Source organism: Rhea americana, unplaced genomic scaffold, assembly GCF_003343005.1.
Source record: "Rhea americana isolate MKP2758 unplaced genomic scaffold, rheAme1 scaffold_4, whole genome shotgun sequence".
NCBI classification, from domain to species: domain Eukaryota; kingdom Metazoa; phylum Chordata; class Aves; order Rheiformes; family Rheidae; genus Rhea; species Rhea americana.
In genome coordinates this window covers 3,197,237-3,217,858 of record NW_028186534.1, presented here as the reverse complement: position 1 = coordinate 3,217,858, position 20,622 = coordinate 3,197,237, and the positions used below count along the sequence as shown (strand labels likewise).

Here is a 20,622-nt window from a genome sequence, read left to right as displayed (position 1 = left end):
CTAGGCAGGCTTCCACAGCAGCTGGCAACTGATCCTGCTAAAAGGCTATGTTTTACTGTTTTTTAAAAGCCTTGTACATTTGTTCAGATTTTAAGCTGAAAGACTGTTTGTACTGGAAAGAAAAATAAAGTATTTCTTGCTGAGGTTTCCAGCATCAAAATGACTTGTGTGGCATCAAGAAGGGRGRAAAAAAAAGAAARAGGTGGGATGGGGAGGGGGARGGGCATAACACCAGGATTGTGTTAAGACAGACCTAGAGTTAAAACACTGAGGCTATTTAAGAGAGTAAGAGAGAGCAGGCAGACTAGAGGGAGGTGATTTACGCTCACATGCCGTCATCCAGGAGGGAGAAGCTGGACACCAGACTAGGGGAAGACACCCAAGCAGTGCTCCTGCCTGTGTTTTGTTTTATACAGTTACAGCTAAGCACCSCCAGAGCAGGACCACCAGGTTGTCTCAACATGCTGCTGCCTGCATGGTGGTGCTGACAGCCGGGTTTGAGAACTTCCCCATGGCACAGGCTGGCTGTGGCCTGACAACACTCTGCCCCAGGACAGCAGAGCTGTGTTTCTCTTGAACTCTCCTACATGGGGGCATATGAACAAGCTCCTTYGCTGGCACAGGGAACTGGCAGGCTGCAAGAGATTTACCTCCTGTGTAGGCACCTGTAATACAGCAGACAAACCCTGGCTTAAGTCAGCTTTGCAGCTTCACCTGAAAATAGTAGGTAGGAAGATCCTTTTCTAAGCTGCTCCACAGGCCTAGGAGGCTGCAGCTTTCATCTCTGCCTACATTAGACCCCTTGACAGAGCATTTCTGAGGATAAGCCTTGCACAAATGTGGGTAGAACTCAATCTGGCTCCCCAATTCCATGCACAGGTCTACAGGGGACAACAGGGAGTCTAGATTAAGGCACTATTTATTAATGCTATTAGTGAAGAACACTCAAACCCTGGCCCCTTCCAGCTATCTTTACAAGTTGTAAAGCCACATGACACTTTCATTCCATCAGTTACCAAACTAGGTAGCTGGACTCTCTGGGAACATCAGTCAAACCAGAGGTAGCAATAGCTATGCCAGAGGCTTATCAATAAATGAAACAGTGATCTGTCACATTTAAAATACAGCCATACTTTAAACATTAAGAGCACACCTGGCTTATAGGAAGTTTCAATTTAGTAAATGAATTTTTCTAAAGTCTGAGCTCCCTTACCCCCATTTTGCCCTTTGGGAAGGGGTACTTTGAGTGCAGAATATGACCCRTATCTAAAGTGCAATGTGCCTGAGCAGCACGCAGGGGGAGGAGATGGATCTGTTGCATCCAGTCCTGGCAGATCCTCATCCTCACAGGAGAGTCTTCAGMCTGGTCTCCATGGGCAGTAGGATCAGGAGAAGTCTTCCAAGTCAATGACAGGCAGTGGAGGTCTCCAGTAGGCAAAGTGGCTGTACTCTGGACACACCAGAGCAGTGCTCCCATTCTGCCCTAGAGGAGGGAAGATCAGCTCCACCAGCTCTGACAATCGCTCGTACCTAAGGGGRTAAGAAAGAAATTGCAGCAGTAACAGATGAAAAGGGGCTTGAGGCAGTCTTGACTACCCAGTTGCAAGACTCTTGCAGTCAAGGCCTCCAACCTCATGCTAGCATTACAGCACACACTAGCCAGCCCATGCTCAGTCATGTAATGAAGTCTCCAGTCACTGCCATCACAGAWATTTTCTCAGCAGCCTGCTTGGCTGGCTGCACATGAGATGGTCTAGTTTAAGGCAACAGAATTGTTTGCTTTATTTTATTTTTTAATCTCCAAGAGATTCTTCTCCAAGTTAAATCTGGGTTAACCCAGAAGTGCTAAGGAGCAAGCTGGCAGCTTACGTTGACTTGTGGTTCCTTGTGAGCTCCTGGATCAGCTCTCCCTTAGGGTTGACAGTGAATATGCGACATTCTGGCAGTCCCACTTGCTTGTAAGCATACACATCCTGCCAAGGGAAGGGCAATGAGAAGCATGAGAACCACAGAAACAGGCTGCTACCCTTGTCCCAGCCAGTGCTCTCCYTTCATCTCCAGGGCACCCACTCACATTGACTCTGTTCCCAAAGGCTGCAAAGAAGGGCTGCTTTGTGGCAAACAGGTTTCGGATGTCCATCAAGCAGGCGATCTTRAACACCTCTGGTTTCTTCTCAATCACTTCCCTGCAGCACAAAGCACGTACATGGAGACAAGGTCAGAACAGCATCCTTGGGCCAGGACTGGACAGCCAGGCTGTCTGGGACTTAARAAGATTTGAAGGGCAACAGAAGCTTCATGCATTGTTCCTCCTGCTGCCTCCCATGAAAGGCATCCAGCACCATGCAGGCAGGTGCTGTTTAAAGCTGCAACACCCCTCAGCTTTGAGCCTGGGGAGAGGGAAGTGCTATTGCTGTGGGCACAGGAAGGGGCAGGGCTGGGGATGAAGAGAAGAAAAGGTACCTGTGGAAGGCAGAGAAGAGGCTGCTGGGGGCAAGCAGGATGGGGCCCTTGGGGAGGGCACAGCCTTGCTCATTGACCCATTTCAAGTAGCCTTTGGTGATGTGCGCCATGCCGATCGCTCTTGCTGAGCRATAGAGGAACTTGTAGCCATTGCTAGAGAGAGTTCAGGGAACCTCTCAGAGCTGTGCTCTGAACAAGGCACCCTTCAATCCCTCCTGCCCTCACCTGAGGGCAGAGGGTGAGACTGAACACCTGGCCTAACCTGAATCTGCTTGACTTCTTCAACAAGCAGGATGGCTTCACAAGTGATGCAGCTTGTTTGCTCAGAGGAAACCCAGATAGGTCTTTATCCTTACATGGCAAAGCCCAAAAAGCAGAGATGAAGACAGGCCCTGTGCCACCTTCCAGGCCCTTCCAAGCAGCACCATTCCTGCTGTAAGGTGCCCTTCAGTACTCTGTGCCCCACAGCTGCCTCCTACCCTTAGCATGGCCTTCTGCTGTGCATCTGGACAGGACTCCCAGGCAAGCATATGATAGCACCTTTTTCACATTCTTATCAACTCAGAGCAGCTTATGGAGAGCTGGTCGTGGCCCCTACAGTCCCTCCAAGCTGCTAGCATTGCTAGACTGGCAGCTTGGACAGACAGCGCACCGCTCTTGCGGGATTAGAGATGGTAACAGATAGGAGGTGCAGGTAAAGGCAGGCCCCAGCTTTGCAGAAACACACCCATGGCTCCCAGGTATGGCACCACAGAGGGAATGAGCCCAGCTTCATCTCCCAGCATCATGAGGGACAGACTAAAGAAGTCCTATTTCCACACTAAGCCTAGCCAAGCAAACAGAGGGCCGACAGTGCCTCTTAGTGGCCAGAGATCCCAACTTAAAAGGACAGACCTGAACCCCAGGCTCCTCCACATGCTGCTATCCACACCCACAGGGACTGATGAGCAGCAAGAGTGAGCTGAGACAGCATTAGACCTTAAGGCAAGTTTCTCTCCTAGAGTAGAAAAATACAAACGATAGCTGGGTGCCTAAAAAGGCAACTGTCACCAACTGAAGAGACTGAAAAGGTTGAGTAAGCCCTTGTGCAGCACTGTGTACTGCTATATTGCAATCTAAAGAAACTGGGAAGAGCTAGTGGCCCCATAAGCACTTCCTTGTCTGATCTCAGCCTCCTTGGTTGCATCTTCAGCATTCTCTTACTTCTCACTTGCCAAAGCCCCCATCAACACACTCCCTCCCAGCCACATCCCCAGGGAAGCTGTTGTGAGCATATGCTCCCAGCATCTTGTGAGAAGACCCTGTCCACGAGGCTGCAGATAGCACTCCATGCTCAGATTCTCTAGATCTGAGTGGGACATGAGCAGATCAGGTCATATCTTTGCTCCCATGTGCAGAATAACCCCCAAATGTCCTGGTTCTGGTTGCTTGAGGTGCTGTCCTGGAAGCAAGAGCTAGGAAGTCCTAGGCCAGATTTGTGGCCATGTAGGGATACAAGTAAAGCCAAGCTCAAAGTTTGCAGAAGGGGAAAGAGCTACAAGCTTTATCTCAGTGTGAGTTAGCTGCAAAGGTGCAGGTGAGGAGAGAGTCAGACAGCAGGAAGCAATAAGCATTGAACAAGCAAACAGGAGGATTTGCTGCTATGGTAGCACTTCCCTGCCTGGCCCATGAGCTTCCCAGACAACTCTGCCCGTAGCAGGTACCTGCAAAGCATAACCACCTTTCTCTACCACTTCCTCCATGCTTTGATTGCATTGACATAAAATTGAGGGAGACTTAGACTATTAATGCCACACTACTGACAGAGCAGCTTGCTTAAGTGTCTACAGTAAAAGCCCCCTGCCTTCTTCCCCTAGTCCCAGCATCCCAGACAGCACAGCAAGCATCAGTTATCGACTACACTGACAGCAGAAAATTAAGGCCAGTTTGGCCATCCTCAGCAAGTGAGGAGCTCCTAGACCTTGATACTAGGCTTTTCCTCCACCTCCCTCCTGCCTCTCCTCAGCCTCAGGGTGCTAGTTGACCCGATACCTACAGGTGGATTTTGTGGAAGAGCTTAGCAATCCCAGGATGAGTCCAGTCTTTTCCCAGATGTGGCAAGATGTGCCCTAGAGCATCTGACCTAGCAGGAAAGGGAGAACAGGTTAGGCAGATCCAGCCTGGTGGGTATCTAGAATACAATATTGTTGGTGCCTTCCTGGCTGCTTATGCAAGCCTGGAAAGGATGCTTCCCCCTAACAAGGGCAGTGCAGATACAGGAAGAGAGAAGGATGCTTTACTTGGTGATGGTGCCATCAATGTCCGAGATGACCACCTTGTCATCCCAGTTCCACAGATAGATGGTGGCCTCACAGCGGCATGTGCCCTGGTACTGAGTCGTCACACTGAACGCCACCTCGTTGGGGCCTTCCTGCAGATTCAACTTCTCCTGCAGCAGAGGAGGAACATGCCAGGGAGATGTGACACTACCACAACATGTTTGGGGGGAGTCCTTTGGTGCCTCAGACAGAAAAATAAGACTCTCTGAAGCAGAGTCCTCAAACACAAGAGACACACCAATTCACTGCTGATCCAAAGCTTACTAAAGGACAAGATTGTCACTGAGCTCTAACAGGGAGGTAACCTAGGGCAAGATACTTGGAAGCCCTATAAAAGCCATAGTCAGGAGTAGAGAAGGCCGCATTCCCTGCGCATAGACACCAGTGAAGGAGTAGAATACGTACAATTTGTTTGGAGGAAAGCCGCAGAGATTTCTTGTAGGTTGGCAGAGATTTCTGTGCTGAGGTATCCTTTGTTAAAGCGCCCCCAGAATCCAGGGGCTCGCCCTCACTGGACGATGCCTCCTCCTCCTCCTGCCTGCACAAGGAAGGAAAGAGCCTGAGTGCTTTCCCATGAAGGCCATGGCTTTACCATGAACATCAAGAAAGAGATTTGAGTTGGGAGGCAGGATCCGGAAGAACTTGCCTGCTTGGCTGTAAAGGGCCTTGCCCAGCCTGGGATCAGCCAGAACATTAAGTGGATTTGAGAATAACTGGCCATTTAGAAGAGATCTGGTCTCTTACAGGCAACTCTCCTGCCCTAGGTAGAGCCCAGTAGTAGAAGGGAGGCACTCACCTCTGCTGAGGGGAGTCTGGCTGCAGCGTCCCTGCATTGGCCTTCCCCGGCCTTGGCTGTGGCTGCAGGCAGAGGAGCGTTGTTAGCACCCCGACGCACAGGGAGTTGAGGGCAGAGTTCACTTTGCTTCCCTGGCACTTGGAGCAGTGATAACAAACAGCTGTGGTAATGCACCCCCATCCTTTCATGGGCATAAGGCCATGTGGAAGAGGAATGGTGACCCAGTGCCACAACAAGATGGAGAAGGATGAGCCAGCCCCAGCAGGGTCTGCAAGGCATGTGAGCCCACAGGCATACTTGGGCTCTACGTGGTCCAGGAAGCCCAGAGAGGCCTCAGCACTGTCAGGGCAGTCTGATCCACACAGCAGTGGGCCTGCATGTGCAGGCACACACTGGCACTGTCCAGCTTCTCAAGAATTGACAAACCTGAGGAGACCAGCCACCTGCAGAAGACACCTTGCCACCAGGTACCATTGGTCTCTCCTGCTCTCAGCCTCAGGTCATCCCCAAGCCCCTGCTGCTCTCCTCCCTCCTTGTACTTGCCGGTAGCCAGAGCAACTCCCGCACCCAGGGACACAGCTACCACAGCCACCACTATGAACACACCTCCTCTGGAGGGAATTCTCGCCTCCTCCAGGAGAACCACCACCTGCTGCCTTTCTTTGGCATCTTCTCCTTCACTAGTCTGTCAATGGTGCTCTGTGAACATGACAGAACATTGAAACAAATCATTCCTCAGCAGAGATGCTAAGATGTTCAAGAGCCTAAAGGAAACCCTTGCCCAGGCAGGTTTTTCTTTGCAAAAGTCATGTACAGGATAACATATGTTTAAATCTCCTGTCATGAGAAGAGATGATTTGAGGGAAAGTGCAACCTGTTTCCTTGATGCAGCCTGAAAAGGGATCTAGAGGCTTTATTCCATACAGTCCCAGCCAGCTCCACAGAGCCCTAGAGTAGAACCACGCAATTTCAAAATCCTCTCAGATTCAAATCATCTGGTTCCTGCCAGCCCTTGCACACATATAACCATTGAAATAGATCACTTTTGACACAGAATTCTGCTTTCCAGGCTTCAGTGAAACCCAGGTACCTGAAAGTCACCCCGAGTACATCTGAGGAAAGGACAGATCTTGGGGTCTGCAGGCTAGAGCAACCCTCAGCCCTGTCCCAGACTGCTTGGAAAGCCCAAGGGAGTAGCTTGGTCCCAACTGCACTCTTGAAGCCCCACTGACAAGTGCAGAGAGAAAAAGCATTGTGCCACTGACCTCAGGAATGTTTCTCTGGAAGGCCTGCAGGGAGAGGACCATGGGAGCTGCCACTGCCCAGTTGTAATACCTGGAACAAGTCAGAGGAATAGAAACACAGACTGCTCAGTCTCAGAAGGCAGCAGGGAAGAGATGGGCAGAGCATCTCCATGCAGTCCAGACAGTAGAAAAGATCTGGAAGATCTCATGTTCTCTTAGGAATTTAAAGAGAAGCCACAACTTGGCTACAGTTCTCTCCACCAGCAAGGSAGCTGGCATGGTGTTTTGAGTCTAAAACATCCTTCAGGCATGCCCGTTTGACCATTATATGCAGAAGACAATGCAGGTTATGTACTGCTGAATGTATGAGCAAGCAGACTTTCCAAGGTGGGAGGACAAAAGGAAGAGTTGTGTGTAAGTCTAGATGCCTGTCAGGGCAGCACAGCACCACTTCCTGGAGCCCCAAGGTCTGTTTTCTGATCACTGTTCTGCAACACAGCTGCAAAGTCTCCACCCATAGCTATTACACTATAATAATTGCCTCAGATGGAGACACGTTCCTACAAGAGCATTTCTGTAGAGAAAACAAGGCCACACTGGTTATCCTGGGACAAAACAAGCAGGAAGAGCAGGTCACTCACTTCTTGTTGAGCAGTATCACCAGGTTTGGATCATCAAGGATTCCTGGATTCTCAGCAAACTCCTGGTAGGAGATGATGTGTTCCATGAACTTCTCTGATGGGACAGAAGCTGTGTATGTCACTGGTGTACACAACAGGTTTTTCAATGAGCAGATTCCCCTCATACCTACCATGAGAGATCTGCCTGCTGCCCCCAAGGCCTCCGCACAGTGACAGTGCAATTGCAGGCATCAAATCTGAGTCAGAGTCCATAGAGTTCTCAGCAGGTGAGTCAGATGGCAGCTGGACACTCAGAGGGCCTCTGGGATCAGCCACAGGCTTTGAATTCTGCTCGGTGTCACTACTAGCAAGAGAAGAAACAGAAGCAGTACCAAGCAATAACTCTAGATGCACCCCAGATCCTTTTGTGTAAAATTAAAAAATTGCTCAAGAAGGGCCTCCATACCTCCTGGGGAAATAAAGAGCCACCTGCTCTTCATCCAGTCTGGGGAGGTCTTCCAGGTAAACATCACTGGGACCCAGGTGAGGACTTCTTTTGATGGATCCTCAATACAAAGACAGAAGGGAGAAAGCTTAGTTGAACTGCCTTTCCAGCCTCTTGGGATCTAACAAGAAAGCTAACATCATCATCTATGTCCTACAAATATGTTACAAACAGAGTGCATCTCTTCTACTTGAAAAGCTGCCTTAAAGTAGCAGCAACAGAAATACCCCAAGACTTCTGCACAGGCATGAGACCACTCACAAAGAGGACACAAAGGACAGGCTAGAGTCCTGCCATGACAATCCCAGAGGTGTCATTTGATGTTAACACCATATGGGATATTGTGATCTCCCTCTTCTTCCTCCCCTTAGTCTTCCTGTCTGTCTGTAGAGTTTTATTCTGGATTTATGCTGACTGGAGGAGCAAGTTTGATTAGCACCTTTAACAATCTAAGGGTCCTTATATGTGGTCTCAAGGGAGATGCACGCATGCTCTGCTCTGTGTGATTTACTACCTGACTTGGCAGGCTAGGGATGAAGAGACAGGCCAGGCCAGGGGCTGCTAGACACTTCATGCCAAGGCCTACACTGCTGAAAAAATCTTCCAAGCCTGCACAAGGACAAAGAATTAAGGAATGACTTCAGGAAGATTAAAGGACAGAACCCTACCTTGAAAGGGTAGGGGTCACTAAAAGGAGGAAACTGGAGGAATGCCTCTTTGATGCAAAGGAGTTGGTAGCATCTGGAGACAGCAAACACACACATCATCCCTCTTAAGCTGCTCATGACTGTCCCAGGATATCTTGAATGAACAACCCCATCTACCTGTTCAAGTTCAAACAGGTCTGCAGGCTCAAATACTGTTTCTAGCAGCACCAGTAACCTGCTCACCTTGTCTTTTTTGGCCTTCCAGGTAGGACTCTGAGCTCTCCAAGCCTGCCTGCCTCAGGCCAGTGGCTTCCTCAACAGCCAAGGGCTTTGAGTCTAGCTGAGCCTCTGGCACAATGCTCTCTCCTTCCTCCTGTTTCTCTGCTTCCTGCTCCTCTTGCAGGTCTGAGGAAGGCTCTGACAAGCCCTCAGCCCCCGCAATGCTGGAAATGTCCTTCAGTCTCAGGGGGCTCTTCCCTTTCTGGGGTGTGGGCTCAACAACAGACGCAGCAGAGGAACAAGGTGCATCCTGCAGTCCCACTGGGCTTGGACCACTTCCCACACCTTCAGAGATGGCAACAATGGGGGTTGTTCCATCCACTGGGGCTGTTGCTGCTGACACAACAGCTGCTGTGGTAGCAGTGGTCTTCATGGACTTGGCTGATTCAACTCGTTCCAATTTATTCACCTCAGGGAAAACAAAGGAACAAGTTTGAGTACAGGAAGTAAATCAAAGCATCAGGTATTAGGACAGCTCTTCTGAGGCTGTCTGGCCACAGCTTCTTCCACTCTCTCTCAAATCTTTCAGGCACCCACACCCCATCTGTTGCTAAAGGGGGAGCAAAAGCACAAACTCACCTGAGGAAGCCTTCCCCAGGCCCACTGCATATGGGATTCAGCCCCTAGAGCAAAACTCTCCTGAGGTCTGATCTCCAACTCAGAATCACTTTTGGGAGAAGATGGATTGCTCAGGGTGAGGCTGCAAGAAGAAAAAGTGGTAATATTGGACCTCTTTTACCCATAGCCCCAAGTTTCTGTCACTGCAATGACATCTAGGGCCAAGAGCCCTGTAAGCCTGATTCCACAAGGAGTCAGTCTTGTCCTGTAAAACCTACAACTTACAAATGAGCAAGACCTGTAGAAAGCTGCAGCCTGAGGAAGCAAGGTGATATACCCCAAGTTGTCCAGCAGCACCTTAGTAGCAGAGGCAGGGATCAATCCGGCAGCAAGCTGAGAGCCCTGTGTGCATGGTCCTCTTGCTTCTGTGACTACACCCAGGAGAAGTCTCCCTTACAGGCCCAGACAGGACTCTTAGCTTTCCTCCAGCCACATCTTATCAGGTAAGGAAAACAATAAAACCACCCTCCGAAACCCCCTTCCTTTCCTGACACTTTCAAATCCTTTTTCTGGATAACCTGCCTGACCTCCGTAAGGCATGTTCCCTCCTCTTACCAAACCCCAGCAGAACTCCTTTACTCTGTCACCATTACCTGTCCACAGACGCCAGCTCTCCATCAGAATAAGGGTAGATCTCCTGAGACTGCAGGGAACCTGCTTCTTCTTTGGAGACATCAGTGAGGGAGAAATATACTGAATCACTGAAAGAGAAGGAGGTTAGTTATGCACTGGGCCCTGCTCTCAGATGGCAGTCTCATCTCCCACAAAGCTGGTCATATCCAAATCTGACTGCAGTGACCCAAATAGGTACTTCATAGAAGGCTGCTGTTTGAGTCAAAAGACTTTACACAGACGTGTTTCAGCACTACAGAGCACCAGCAAATCAGCCTGAAGGCTTGGCCCAGTGTCACATTGCTCGGACAACAATCTTACCTGGGAGCTGGCAGCCTATATTTCTCTTCCAGAGACATTTCACTTTCAGTGTCCTTGCAGCCTTCCAAATTGGGCTCTGCCACCTCCTTCCGCTTGGGCTTCTTCTTGCGTCGCCTCCTTTTACGCAGGGTCACTTCAGAGCTCGAGGCCTCCAGCCCCTGAGAGGGCTGAGCTATGTCCTCTGGGCTCTCCTCCATGGGGATGGGGGATGTGCAGAGACGGGAGGGAATGTTTCCCTGAAACACAGATGGGAAGATGGTCCATCTCAAAATCCCTCCTTTCCCATGGATTTTCTCTGTGCAGCTCACAATCATCATAGCCATCATACCTAACCCCCAAATCTTTGGAGTCCTTTTGTGTCTTGGCCTAAAGGAGATGTTTTGTACACACAACAAAACAAGAAATATACATCCACAAGAAGGACACATCTTCAGTATGGACAGAGAGAAGTAGGCAGGAGACATCACCAAGAGACTAGGATTATGGAGGCTGCTGAGGGAATTTGGCTCCAGAGCCCTCTCCCTGCCACAGAAGCAGACCTGTCCAATCCAGCCTAACCCAGCCCAAACTAGCAGCAACAACAAATCAGGATGGGAGAGAGCTGGCTGAGATTTCTGGAAGCAGCAGCTAGTCTCATCCCACTTCCAGCGGAGTAGACAGCCTTCTACAAGATCTAGCTTATTCTCATCCCTGTCACAAGATCCCTCAAGAGACCAAGCCCAGAGATATCTGCCTGGCTGGCCAGAAGTGATGCTGAGGGAGATAGGCCTGTTTGAAATGCAGATATATGGCCTAATGCTCCCTCGATGTGCTCCACAACCCAGGTCCCCCACACTGATTGTGAGATTCTGTGAGAGGAACCTTTCCAGACATACAAACTATTAGAGCAGCTAATAGAGGTACTCCAGCGAAGAACAGCAATCTAAACCTGGACATTTCACCTGAGCCCCACACTTCCAGGCAGTTACAGCAAGTGAGTGCACATGCACAACCTAAGGGCTCCTCTAGCATGTGCCCTTCAACATCTTCAGATGTGCCTGTTGGCTACTCCCATGGGTTGCTCACATGGGCCTGCTTCTTTAGGCTGCCAGCCATCTCCCGGGCTTTGCAGAACTCTGTACAGAAAGCCCCAAGTCCCTTTGTGGATCTGCCCATAGCAAACTGGTAGCAAGAGAGGGACTGGACCTGCATCACAGGGGGACTCAGAGTAGCAGCTGAGAGATTTGCATTCACTTCATTACCAACCTCATTCTCCTCCGACTCCTGGACAAAGAAGGCCTCTCCATTATCACCAAGCTTCATGTGCAGGTCCACAGGCTCCCCATTGATTTCAATGTCAACCTGACAAGGGACAGAAGAAGTCTGTCCATCCAAACCCACTCACTCATCTGTGTGCAAAACAGCCCTTCCTTGGGGAGGGGACTGTTTGGGTTTGCTCAGATGGCTGACTGCCACCTGGTCTTTGAGGCAGGAGACCTCTCCCAACTTCCCTAGGAAGCACTGGGTTCCATTTTGGGGCATCCCCTTGAAAACTAGCAAACATCCTTTTCAGCAGGGTTCCCCTTCCCTCACACGGGTTATTTCTGTAAGCATACACATTAATCTTCCCTCTCAGAGTTCTTCTGTTCATGTCAATGTCCCTTAGTTAGATGTGCCCACTTTGGGGATGTCAAGGACACTCTACATAGATCCTAGGTCCAGAGACACCAAAGGGAGTCTAATTCTTCCCCCTGGGCCCCACCTCCCCCAAGAAACTTGCTTGTGCTACCACCAGGACTATGACAGGGAGAGCACACAGTTCTCCTGAACTTAGATCAGAAAACACCCAGAGGAAGGATTCCAAGGTCCCCAGCACTTGATCTGCCAGGGCAAGCACCACTTACCACTTTCTCCTTCGAGCGCAACACACCCAGCTTCCCGAAGCGCACGTGAAAAGGCGAGCACTGAAAAGAGTTATCTGGCTGTCTCACCACGATGACATCAATGCAGCCTGTCAGGGTGGCTGGGTTCAGACCCCTGTACAGCTCCTTCACAGTGACGAAGACCGTCTCAGCAAGCTGCCCCACATAGTTCATTGTTTGAGACTGCAGCCAAGATATAGGAAGAGACTCAGGTCAGAGGGAAAAGGACTGCACCAGGCAGATACAAGGATCAGTTTACTCCAGGAAAGTTACCTCATTTCACATCTGCAAACACAGCCCCATCATGGAGACAGGTAAGACTTTAGGGAAACTGAGGCAAAGATATGAAGGGACTTAAGAGAGACCAGCCAGCGAGTTGGTGAGCACCAGAGAATGGAATGGAAGCCAGAGCACTAACCATCATATCTGGCTTTGAGAAGAGATGCCTTTGCCATCAGGCTACACCATCATACTTGCCCCTTGGAAAGGAAAACTACTACTTCACAACCACACGTTGCAATCAAGTTGTTAACATACCATTCAAATGAGCATTTTGTTGGAGGGAGATATCCTGCCCTGGACTATCCTTAAAAGCTTAGGGAAGAGAGGTGGGAAGTCCAAGGCTACATACACCACACGCTCACTTCATTCAAAGCCCAAACCTGACACAATCCACTCAGAGGTATACCCAGACGATCAGATGTGGCCCTTGTTAAAACCAAAACTCTGGTCTTCACTCCTTGGCCACTGCCACCACCATCCAGCTTCCCAGGGAATCCCAGGACAGAGGTTGGTGCTGCTGGAGTCAGAGACTGGCTGAGGACTCCCAGGCAACACTGGAATGCCGTTATCATGAGGCTCTAATACACTCCAAGGTCACACACTTTCCAGTTTTCATTAGCAAGAACATTTAGAAGGAAAACTCTGCCTGACTTCTGCTCATCACCTTGCCTGCTCACATTCTCCAGCTGCTAGCTCCCTAAGTAGAAGATAATCCCCCCTCCACCACATCGTCAGGCATATAGAGGAAATCAACATCTGCAAAGCCAGAGGTTCACATGGTCCCTGCTGGGGGCTCGCACCCCAGCCAGGCCCTCCCAGCAGCACAAGATGGCACATAGGCTCCAGATGGTTTGACAGACTTTTGCACAACCCACCTTCCTGCAGACCGCCACTGGGGCTTCCCCTGGTCMACATATGGGAACGCCCCAGAGTATTTTCTTGCTGAGGACAGCCTGAGTACCAGGGGTTCATCCCAGCCTCTACCACAAAAGAAGCACTGAGCAAGACCCAGTAAGCAAGGGATTAGAGTAGCTTGTTATCTCTTCCTGCAGTTATTTTGAGGGTAGGCAGTCCCAGGACAGAGCAGGGCAACATTTTAACTGAATTCTCCTCAGGAGGAGGAGAAAGCTGCACAAGTCTTGAGGAGGCACAGCAGCACCAGCAACATCTTATCAGTGCCAGTCCTAAATAAGGGACCCAAGGCCACAAACTGAATAAAACAGCAGAGTCACAGACCAGTCTCGCCTGTCATCTCAAGAGCATGATTGGGGCTCTTGAGATGGGCTTCCCACAAGCCTAGGCCCAGGGAAAAGGGAGGTGGAAAATAAGGTGAGATGAGCCAGCACAGGTTTGAAGGGAGAAGAGGAACCACATGCTGTGTAACCTCATCTTGCCCAACGCAATGCTAACACCAGAGGGGGAGAGGGCTCCACAAGGCTACTCTGTTTGAGAACACCCCTGTACAGCCTCCAGTCACCAGCACAGCTGGATCAGCCAGCCAGGCTGCTAGGTTGGAGGSCTGCACTGCCGTGCTGCAGAAAAGAGGCAGGTTCAAATTCTGCTCCCTTGCTAGGACACAGCATCAGCAGGACAATCATCTGCTGATGCTTTGATGACACATTATCATGTCAGGGGCAAGTTCACAGTGCCATGGAAGCTGAGTCCAGCTTTCGGAGATGCCACCTCAGAGCCCATCTCACCCCAGGACAGTTGCTGTGCATGAGCTAAAGACCACCTCCTGCTCCTGCAGCATGGTCCCCAACACCCAGGCAACCCCAGGGGCTCCTGGCACAGCCCCTAGGAGCACACATGATCTGTGGGGAAGCCAGAAGAAAGCTGATGCCTTACCCAGAGCGACAAGGATAGGCAGACTCCGCCAGAGGACCTCTCTGCCCCAGCAGGCACTGGGCCCCTCTGGTCCGTTCCACACAAGCTCACGTCCTTCCCATTCCCTGGCATCCCTCGAGTCCCTCCACGAGGCGGATCTGTACCAGGAGCCCTGGGTCCAGCTCCATGTTCCCTCTGCTCCTCTCCCGTACAGCAACGGTGGAGAACGAGCCAAAATCCCTGTACGGGGGCCAGCCAGCAGCGCCAGCCAGCTCCAGAAGCTTCAGTGCCTCCGTCAGCGCTGCGCGGAGCCAGTGTCACGGGATGAGGCTCCCGCTGCGCTGTCCTGCTGAGCCTGKCTTTCCCCAGCAGCACCACTGCCACCGGGCAGGGGCCACACGCCTGCCACCCTCCCATGGCGCAGCAAAGCCTGCACCCAGCAGGCACACGGGATGCACCCTCCCCGTGCCCGGGAGGGAGGCGTTTTGGGGGAGAGTGAGCAAGTGCCGAGGGCCAGCCGCACTGCTCCAGAGGGGGCACTGACAAGCTCCCGGGTAGGATTAGCCCAGGATATGCACCGGGACGGATCTGAAGAGCATGCAGGGAAACCCCTAGGGAGATAAACACACATGAGCCAGAGAGTTGAGGGGACACTAGGAGTGACCTTCCCCCTAAAGCAGCCCCATGCTGAGGGACACATTTGTGGGGGCTCACCACAGCACCCCAGGGAAGCACGCTGCAGATTGCTGGGACCTGTCCCCACTGCTTAGGCAGCTCCTTCACCACAGGGTCTCCCCGAATGTGCTCCTGAAATCCCAGGTATRAGCCAAGGCAGGTTCAGGACATGACACAGGGCAGGGGCGAAAGCCAGGCCAGAGTCCTGGAAAAATCACTGTGCCTGTGGCCAAGGGGAATGGGGATACCCCAAGTACCATGGGACCCCCACCACAGCACACACCCAAAATCAGAGCACCCCCTGCAAACCCAGTGTTGTTGCAGACTCCACACACACCCTTCCCCACCCCCCCAAGCTGGCCACTGCTGCAGCACCCCAGTGTCAAAGCGGGGAGGACACCAGCAGCATGCACAAGAGCCCCAAAAGCTCAGGTGGGCCTTGCTGAGATGCTGCACATGCCTAGCCCAGCACCCATCTCACATGCAGCAAGCTGCAGCGAGGGAGCCCACGTTTGGGGTCAAACTGGCTCTCAGAGCTCAGGACACTGGGAGCAGGAATCCAGCACAGTTTCCAGCTCAGTAAGTTTTACTCTCCTCAGGCTTCACCTAGGAAAGCTGAAAGAAGAAAGGGAAGAGAGAGGAAGGAAGACTTGGACTTTTCCCTCATTGTCTTAATCCCAGCCGCAGATGGAACAGATTCATCGCAGAGGTGAGGAATTAGTTACACTTTGGAAAGAAATTAACAGGCGGACAAGGCAGGAGAAAGGAGTTTTCAAGCCAGCCTATAGACACCAAGCCAAACTCAACAAATAAACCCYCAGGAGAAGAGGGACCTCCCCCACTGCTCACCCCAAGGTGAGGAGAGTCACAGCTCTCTGCCACTCAGCCCTTGCAGAGGCAAAGGGACCATCCTGCCCCATGGGGGTAACACAGCTCTCAGGCTCACAGGCAAATTCTCCAGCCAAAAAGCCCCTCAGAATAAACCAGGCACCTTGCTAACAGGCCACCTGCCTGCTCTGCTCCTGGAACAGCAGTAGCAACCCAGGCCTCCTTCTCCTGGGCCACTTCAGGTAGGCAGTGCAGAGGCAGCCATTCACAGGCTTCATCACACCACAGAAAATAAAAACACCATTTCCAGCCTGCACAGCCACCTCCCCAGGCATTCCACATCACGAGCTGCCAGAGACCCATCCCCACTACCCAGGCAGCTGCTTAACCTCAGCACGCCTTCAACTCCGGAGCAAACACGGTCCAAAAGTCCCAGGAGCCACCTTCTACCCGCAGTAATGCCTTGCCCCCAGCTCCTCCTCTTTACCTGCCTCTTCCTTCCTCTCACCTGAGCCAGGGGAGGGCCCCGTCTCCTAAACAGCATCAAACCCCAGTGCTGTGCTTCCTGCTGAGCCTATTAGGGCTCCTGGGCGGCCCCGAGGGCGGATCTCCAGGCAGCAGCTGACACTGCTGACTGAGAGCAGCTGTGTGTCATTGCAACCAGCTCTCCTGCTCTGRCGGCTCCAGGCAGCACCGCCAACTGTCATTCCCTGATGGAAAGATTCCTTCCTTCCTCTCTCATTCATTTCCCTACCCAGAACCTGCTGCAAGGTTATTGCAGCAGGACCCACCAGGCTGGAATTTCCCAGGAATATTCTCCTTTCCTTTTCCAAATCCCTTGCCAGAGCTCCCGGAGTTTAAACTTTCAGTGCATGAACTGTGCAGACCCCTGGGTCTCCTTGGGGTCTGAGCTTTTTAGAAAAACCAATGACAAAGGCACAGTTTGGGGAAAAATCTGCCCTTGAAAAGCTGCCTTGCAATGACTGGAGAGCAGCCTCACAGAATCACTGACAGCCACATGGTGGCAGAAAGGGCTGAGGTGCAATATTTGTGCATAGCTGAGATGGGCAATTCAGCATGGGAAATATCTTGCTACAGAGCCCATGCTGGATACTTATTTCTCCTCCTTCCCAGGGTTATACACGTGCCTAGTCATATGGGTATGACCACTATGGGTAGACAAGGCAATAATTGCTGTGTTGCTTCCTTAATTACTCCTGGAAATAAGAGCTGGTGCATCTTAGCAACAATGGCCATGCTTGGACCTGCTGAGGAATGTGTTCCTTTATCATGGCTTTGGCATGTGGTTCTACATGGAGGAATGAGCATTTGTCAGAATCCAACATTTTGGGGGGATTTTTTTGATATTTGTAGCTGTCTCTCAATGGCTGTAAGCTCGAGGTTCAGTTTTGGTGGGTTGTTGCGTTGGGGGTGGCAACAGCCTGAGACAACAAAACTCCTTGTGCAAGTCAGTCCTTGCCTCTAAGCAGAGGAAAATGGGGTTTTGTGCTGGTCAGAGCACTGGCCCGAGCTTGTGCCCTGGCTTTGCCACTTGTCTGGTGCGGGTCTTGGTGTCCCTGGAGCAGGATGTGATTGATTTCACAAAGATCTTTTGAAGCAAGGCATGAATTATGTGTTGCTGTATTACTCCTACGCCACAGGGAGCCTGAATTTCTCATTGCACTTATCCTAGGCTTTATCATGTACCATCCCCAGACCATCTGCACCCTGTGGGCCGCGACACCACCCCAGCCGCCAGCTCAGCATCCTGCCGGCCCGGCTCCGGGGAGACCCGCGGTCGCTGCAGCCCTGCGGGGCTCCGCAGAGATCTCACCGCAGGGTGGCGACTTTTCCTTTCCTTCTCTCATCCCTCCGTCCATCCCTGCTCACTCTTCCTGCACCCCAAAGCTCAGGGGCGCAGGTACCCTGCAGCCCCTGCCTGGGGCAGCACTTAACCTCTCCACATCCTTGACTGCAGCTTACTGCTCGTTTTGGAGGGTTTTTTTGTTTGTGGGTTTTTTTTTTTTTTTTGGCCTTACAAAATCTTCAGGACACAAGGAAACACTGAGCATTATTTTATGGAGGCACAGCCACAGCCCATACTTAAGTCTTAGCAAGACATAAAGGAAGGGGATCCTGGCCCAGGGGCCCTCTGTGCCCAGGATTTTCTTCGAGGGGAGGAGAAAAGAGAGCAGTGGTGGAAAGAAAGGACCAAAAAAAGGGGAGGGGGTTGTAAGAAGGCTGAGCCTTTCTATATCTCAGTGGGGCCAGGGAGAGTCAGATCTGGAGGGYGGCTGCTTAGGACGTCTTTAGCCATTGAGGAGGGCCCACAAGATCCATGTTGGTCACAGCTAGCTGGGGCCGAACTGCAGAAACGCCACGTGCTGTCCRAGAACTGCACGCTTCCAGGTAAATCATGTTACTGCCCTGTGCCTCCATTTCCTCAGCTGCAATATAGGTAAAGGTGATGGCAAACTGGTGAGCTGGAGATCTGTGTCTGTACAGCACCTAGTACAGCCTGGACACCAGGTCCCAGATCCTCTGTGGGAACTGTCTAAGGGCTGTGCCAAAGTCAGTAAGGAAGGGAGCCTGTTTTCCAGCAACTTAATATTTCTGAGAGCTCTACCCCTCCGTGAAATTGGACTGAAGATGGTTACTGTGGGCTGTGTTCCCTTGGCCAAGCTGTTTGTCATGCCACAGTGACGTCTGCTGAACCCAGGGGAGCCCTAGGCAGGCAGCTGCCCCCAAATTCAGCAGACTGTGGTCCCCCAAAACCAGTTACCAGGCTTTTATTCACAGCCAGGAACGAGTCAGGGAGCCTGTTTCAACCTCAGCCCAGACCTGAGTCTAGACACGCCAGGAGGCAGCAGGCGGCAGCGGCAGCACCCGGAGCACCGCGCAGAGCAGGATGAGGACTCTCCTCCGCGGGAGGGTCCCGTCCACAGCCCTGGCAGGGCAGATCAGACACCGCAGACGAGCGGTGCCTGTGCTGGGCACCCCGCGGGAGGCTGCTGCCCGGCTGCTGCCTGGCCTCTCCTGCTGGCACCTACCAGGCTGGAGGGTTTGGAGGGGAAAGGGCTTTCCCGAGCGCTCCGTAGCAGCCCCCGTCTCCTCCTGGGAGGGATAAGCAGCCTTTTAAAGCCAGAAAGACAGCAGGGAAAACTGGCAGAGCTGGGCATTTCCTGCTTCGCTCTCAGCTGGCCTTGCAGGGGCTCCGATTTCCGYCCTTCGTCCTTTGCCAGATCAACAGAGAGCTGCAGCGCTTGTGAAAGGGGTGATTCAGCAACTGGGGCGGAGGGAGACAGACACACCGCATCAGCACAGCCGGCCGGGCTGAAGTTCCCAGCTGGGGAAAGCAAAAGGGAGCAAGGCTCAGCTGTGCTGCTCGCTCAGAGGGGGGATGCAGCTCCTGGAGTCTGGCTGCCCTGATTGCTCAGCCTTGCAGCCCAAAAAGCTACAGCAAAACACTTTTTTTTTCTTCCCCAGAAGGATCAGGTCAGACTGGCCTGGCATGTGATTGAGTGGGTGGAAAAGCCATTTTGCCTGAAGAGAAGGAAATGCCATCCACAATTGCCCATCTCAAGCATTGAGAGAGCATGCAGGATGGCCACAGGACTGGTTTAGAGCCATCCCTCCTATTTTATAAATATGCTCTGCCGGGGAACTTTCTGATTTGGCTCCTAGCTGCTGACCTGTTAAAAGTTCACATTTCTTCCATAAACACAAATGGCTTGAGCTTACTTAAAAAGAAAAGCAAAAAGCTGCAATTCCCACACAGTTATGTGGCTCCAAGAACCAGGGCACTCAGCAGAGTCCCAGCACTGTAAAACTGGAAGAGCGGATAGCTCTGAGCAGTAACCCTTCCTTGGGAACGAAGTGCCGGAGCATGCCATGCACTGAGAGCACTCTTCTCTCTGGTCCAAGGTGCCACTAATCCAGCCAAGATCCATGTGCTAAAGCCAACAATATTCCCTGGGGTTTAGCTAACTCACATTGTATTTACATCAGCAGAACTGTGAGTTGCATTTGAGTCCAGGAAAAGAGGTATGACGTGCGCATTTAGGCAGCTGGAAAAATGTCTAACTTCTGTTCAAAGCCAGTGTCTTATTTCAAGATACATGTTACCAAGCTACACCTAAAAAAGTTACTGCTCGGATCCAGCGTCCCCAGTTGCTCATAACTGACACCGCTGTTAAGCCCTGCCAAAGCCCCGGAGGTGCTGCTGTGCGGGCAGCCAGCAGCAGCGCCCGCCCCAAGGCGCGCAGCGAGCGACGCCCCGCGCCCGGCCCCACGGCCACGCTCCGCGGAGCCGTCCCGCCCCCCGCGCCGGCGGGAACCGCCCGCTCCGCCCTGGCCCCTACGAGGCGCCGTGCCCGGTGCCGGGCTCCCTGCTCGTCCGTTCTCCCCGGTGTCTGCTGCATGCACCCGGTGCACGCCGCCGGTACGCGGGGCCCGCGCTTGCTGTCCTGTCCCGGGCCCAGCGCACGTGCCTGCTGCATGTACCCACCGGTGCACACTCCCGGTGCAGGTGCTAGCTGCCCTCCCCGGTGCACATTCCCGATGCAGGCGTTCACCGCCCTTCCCAGTGCACGCTCCCGGTGCAGGCGCTCGCCGCCCTTCCCGGTGCCCGTTCCCGGCGCACGCTCCCGGTGCAGGCGCTCGCCGCCCTTCCCGGTGCGTGCTCCC

The 20,622-nt window shown here is 52.2% G+C and overlaps 1 protein-coding gene across 6 annotated transcripts; it reads right to left on the bottom strand.

The window, feature by feature from the left end:
- Positions 1-917: 917 nt before the first annotated feature.
- LPIN3 (lipin 3) lies at positions 918-20,616 on the bottom strand. 6 transcript variants are annotated; one of them, XM_085313955.1, is made up of 20 exons: positions 20,444-20,616; positions 12,307-12,507; positions 11,669-11,764; positions 10,424-10,659; positions 10,084-10,191; positions 9,452-9,572; positions 8,837-9,281; positions 7,908-8,007; positions 7,633-7,805; positions 7,463-7,556; positions 6,843-6,912; positions 6,184-6,276; positions 5,578-5,639; positions 5,187-5,319; positions 4,743-4,891; positions 4,499-4,585; positions 2,464-2,616; positions 2,075-2,186; positions 1,870-1,973; positions 918-1,530 (listed from the first exon to the last, which is right to left on the bottom strand). In XM_085313955.1, exons 2-20 carry the CDS (start codon positions 12,496-12,498, stop codon positions 1,386-1,388), a joined length of 2,673 nt encoding a protein of 890 aa, XP_085170081.1. In that variant the 5' UTR covers positions 12,499-12,507; positions 20,444-20,616; the 3' UTR covers positions 918-1,385. The 6 variants fall into 6 exon arrangements, with proteins under 6 accessions (XP_085170081.1, XP_085170079.1, XP_085170080.1 ...); XM_085313953.1 differs by lacking the exon at positions 20,444-20,616 and adding an exon at positions 12,598-20,107; XM_085313954.1 differs by lacking the exon at positions 20,444-20,616 and adding an exon at positions 14,455-20,107 and having other exon boundaries at positions 12,307-12,803.
- Between the last annotated feature and the right edge of the window lie 6 nt (positions 20,617-20,622).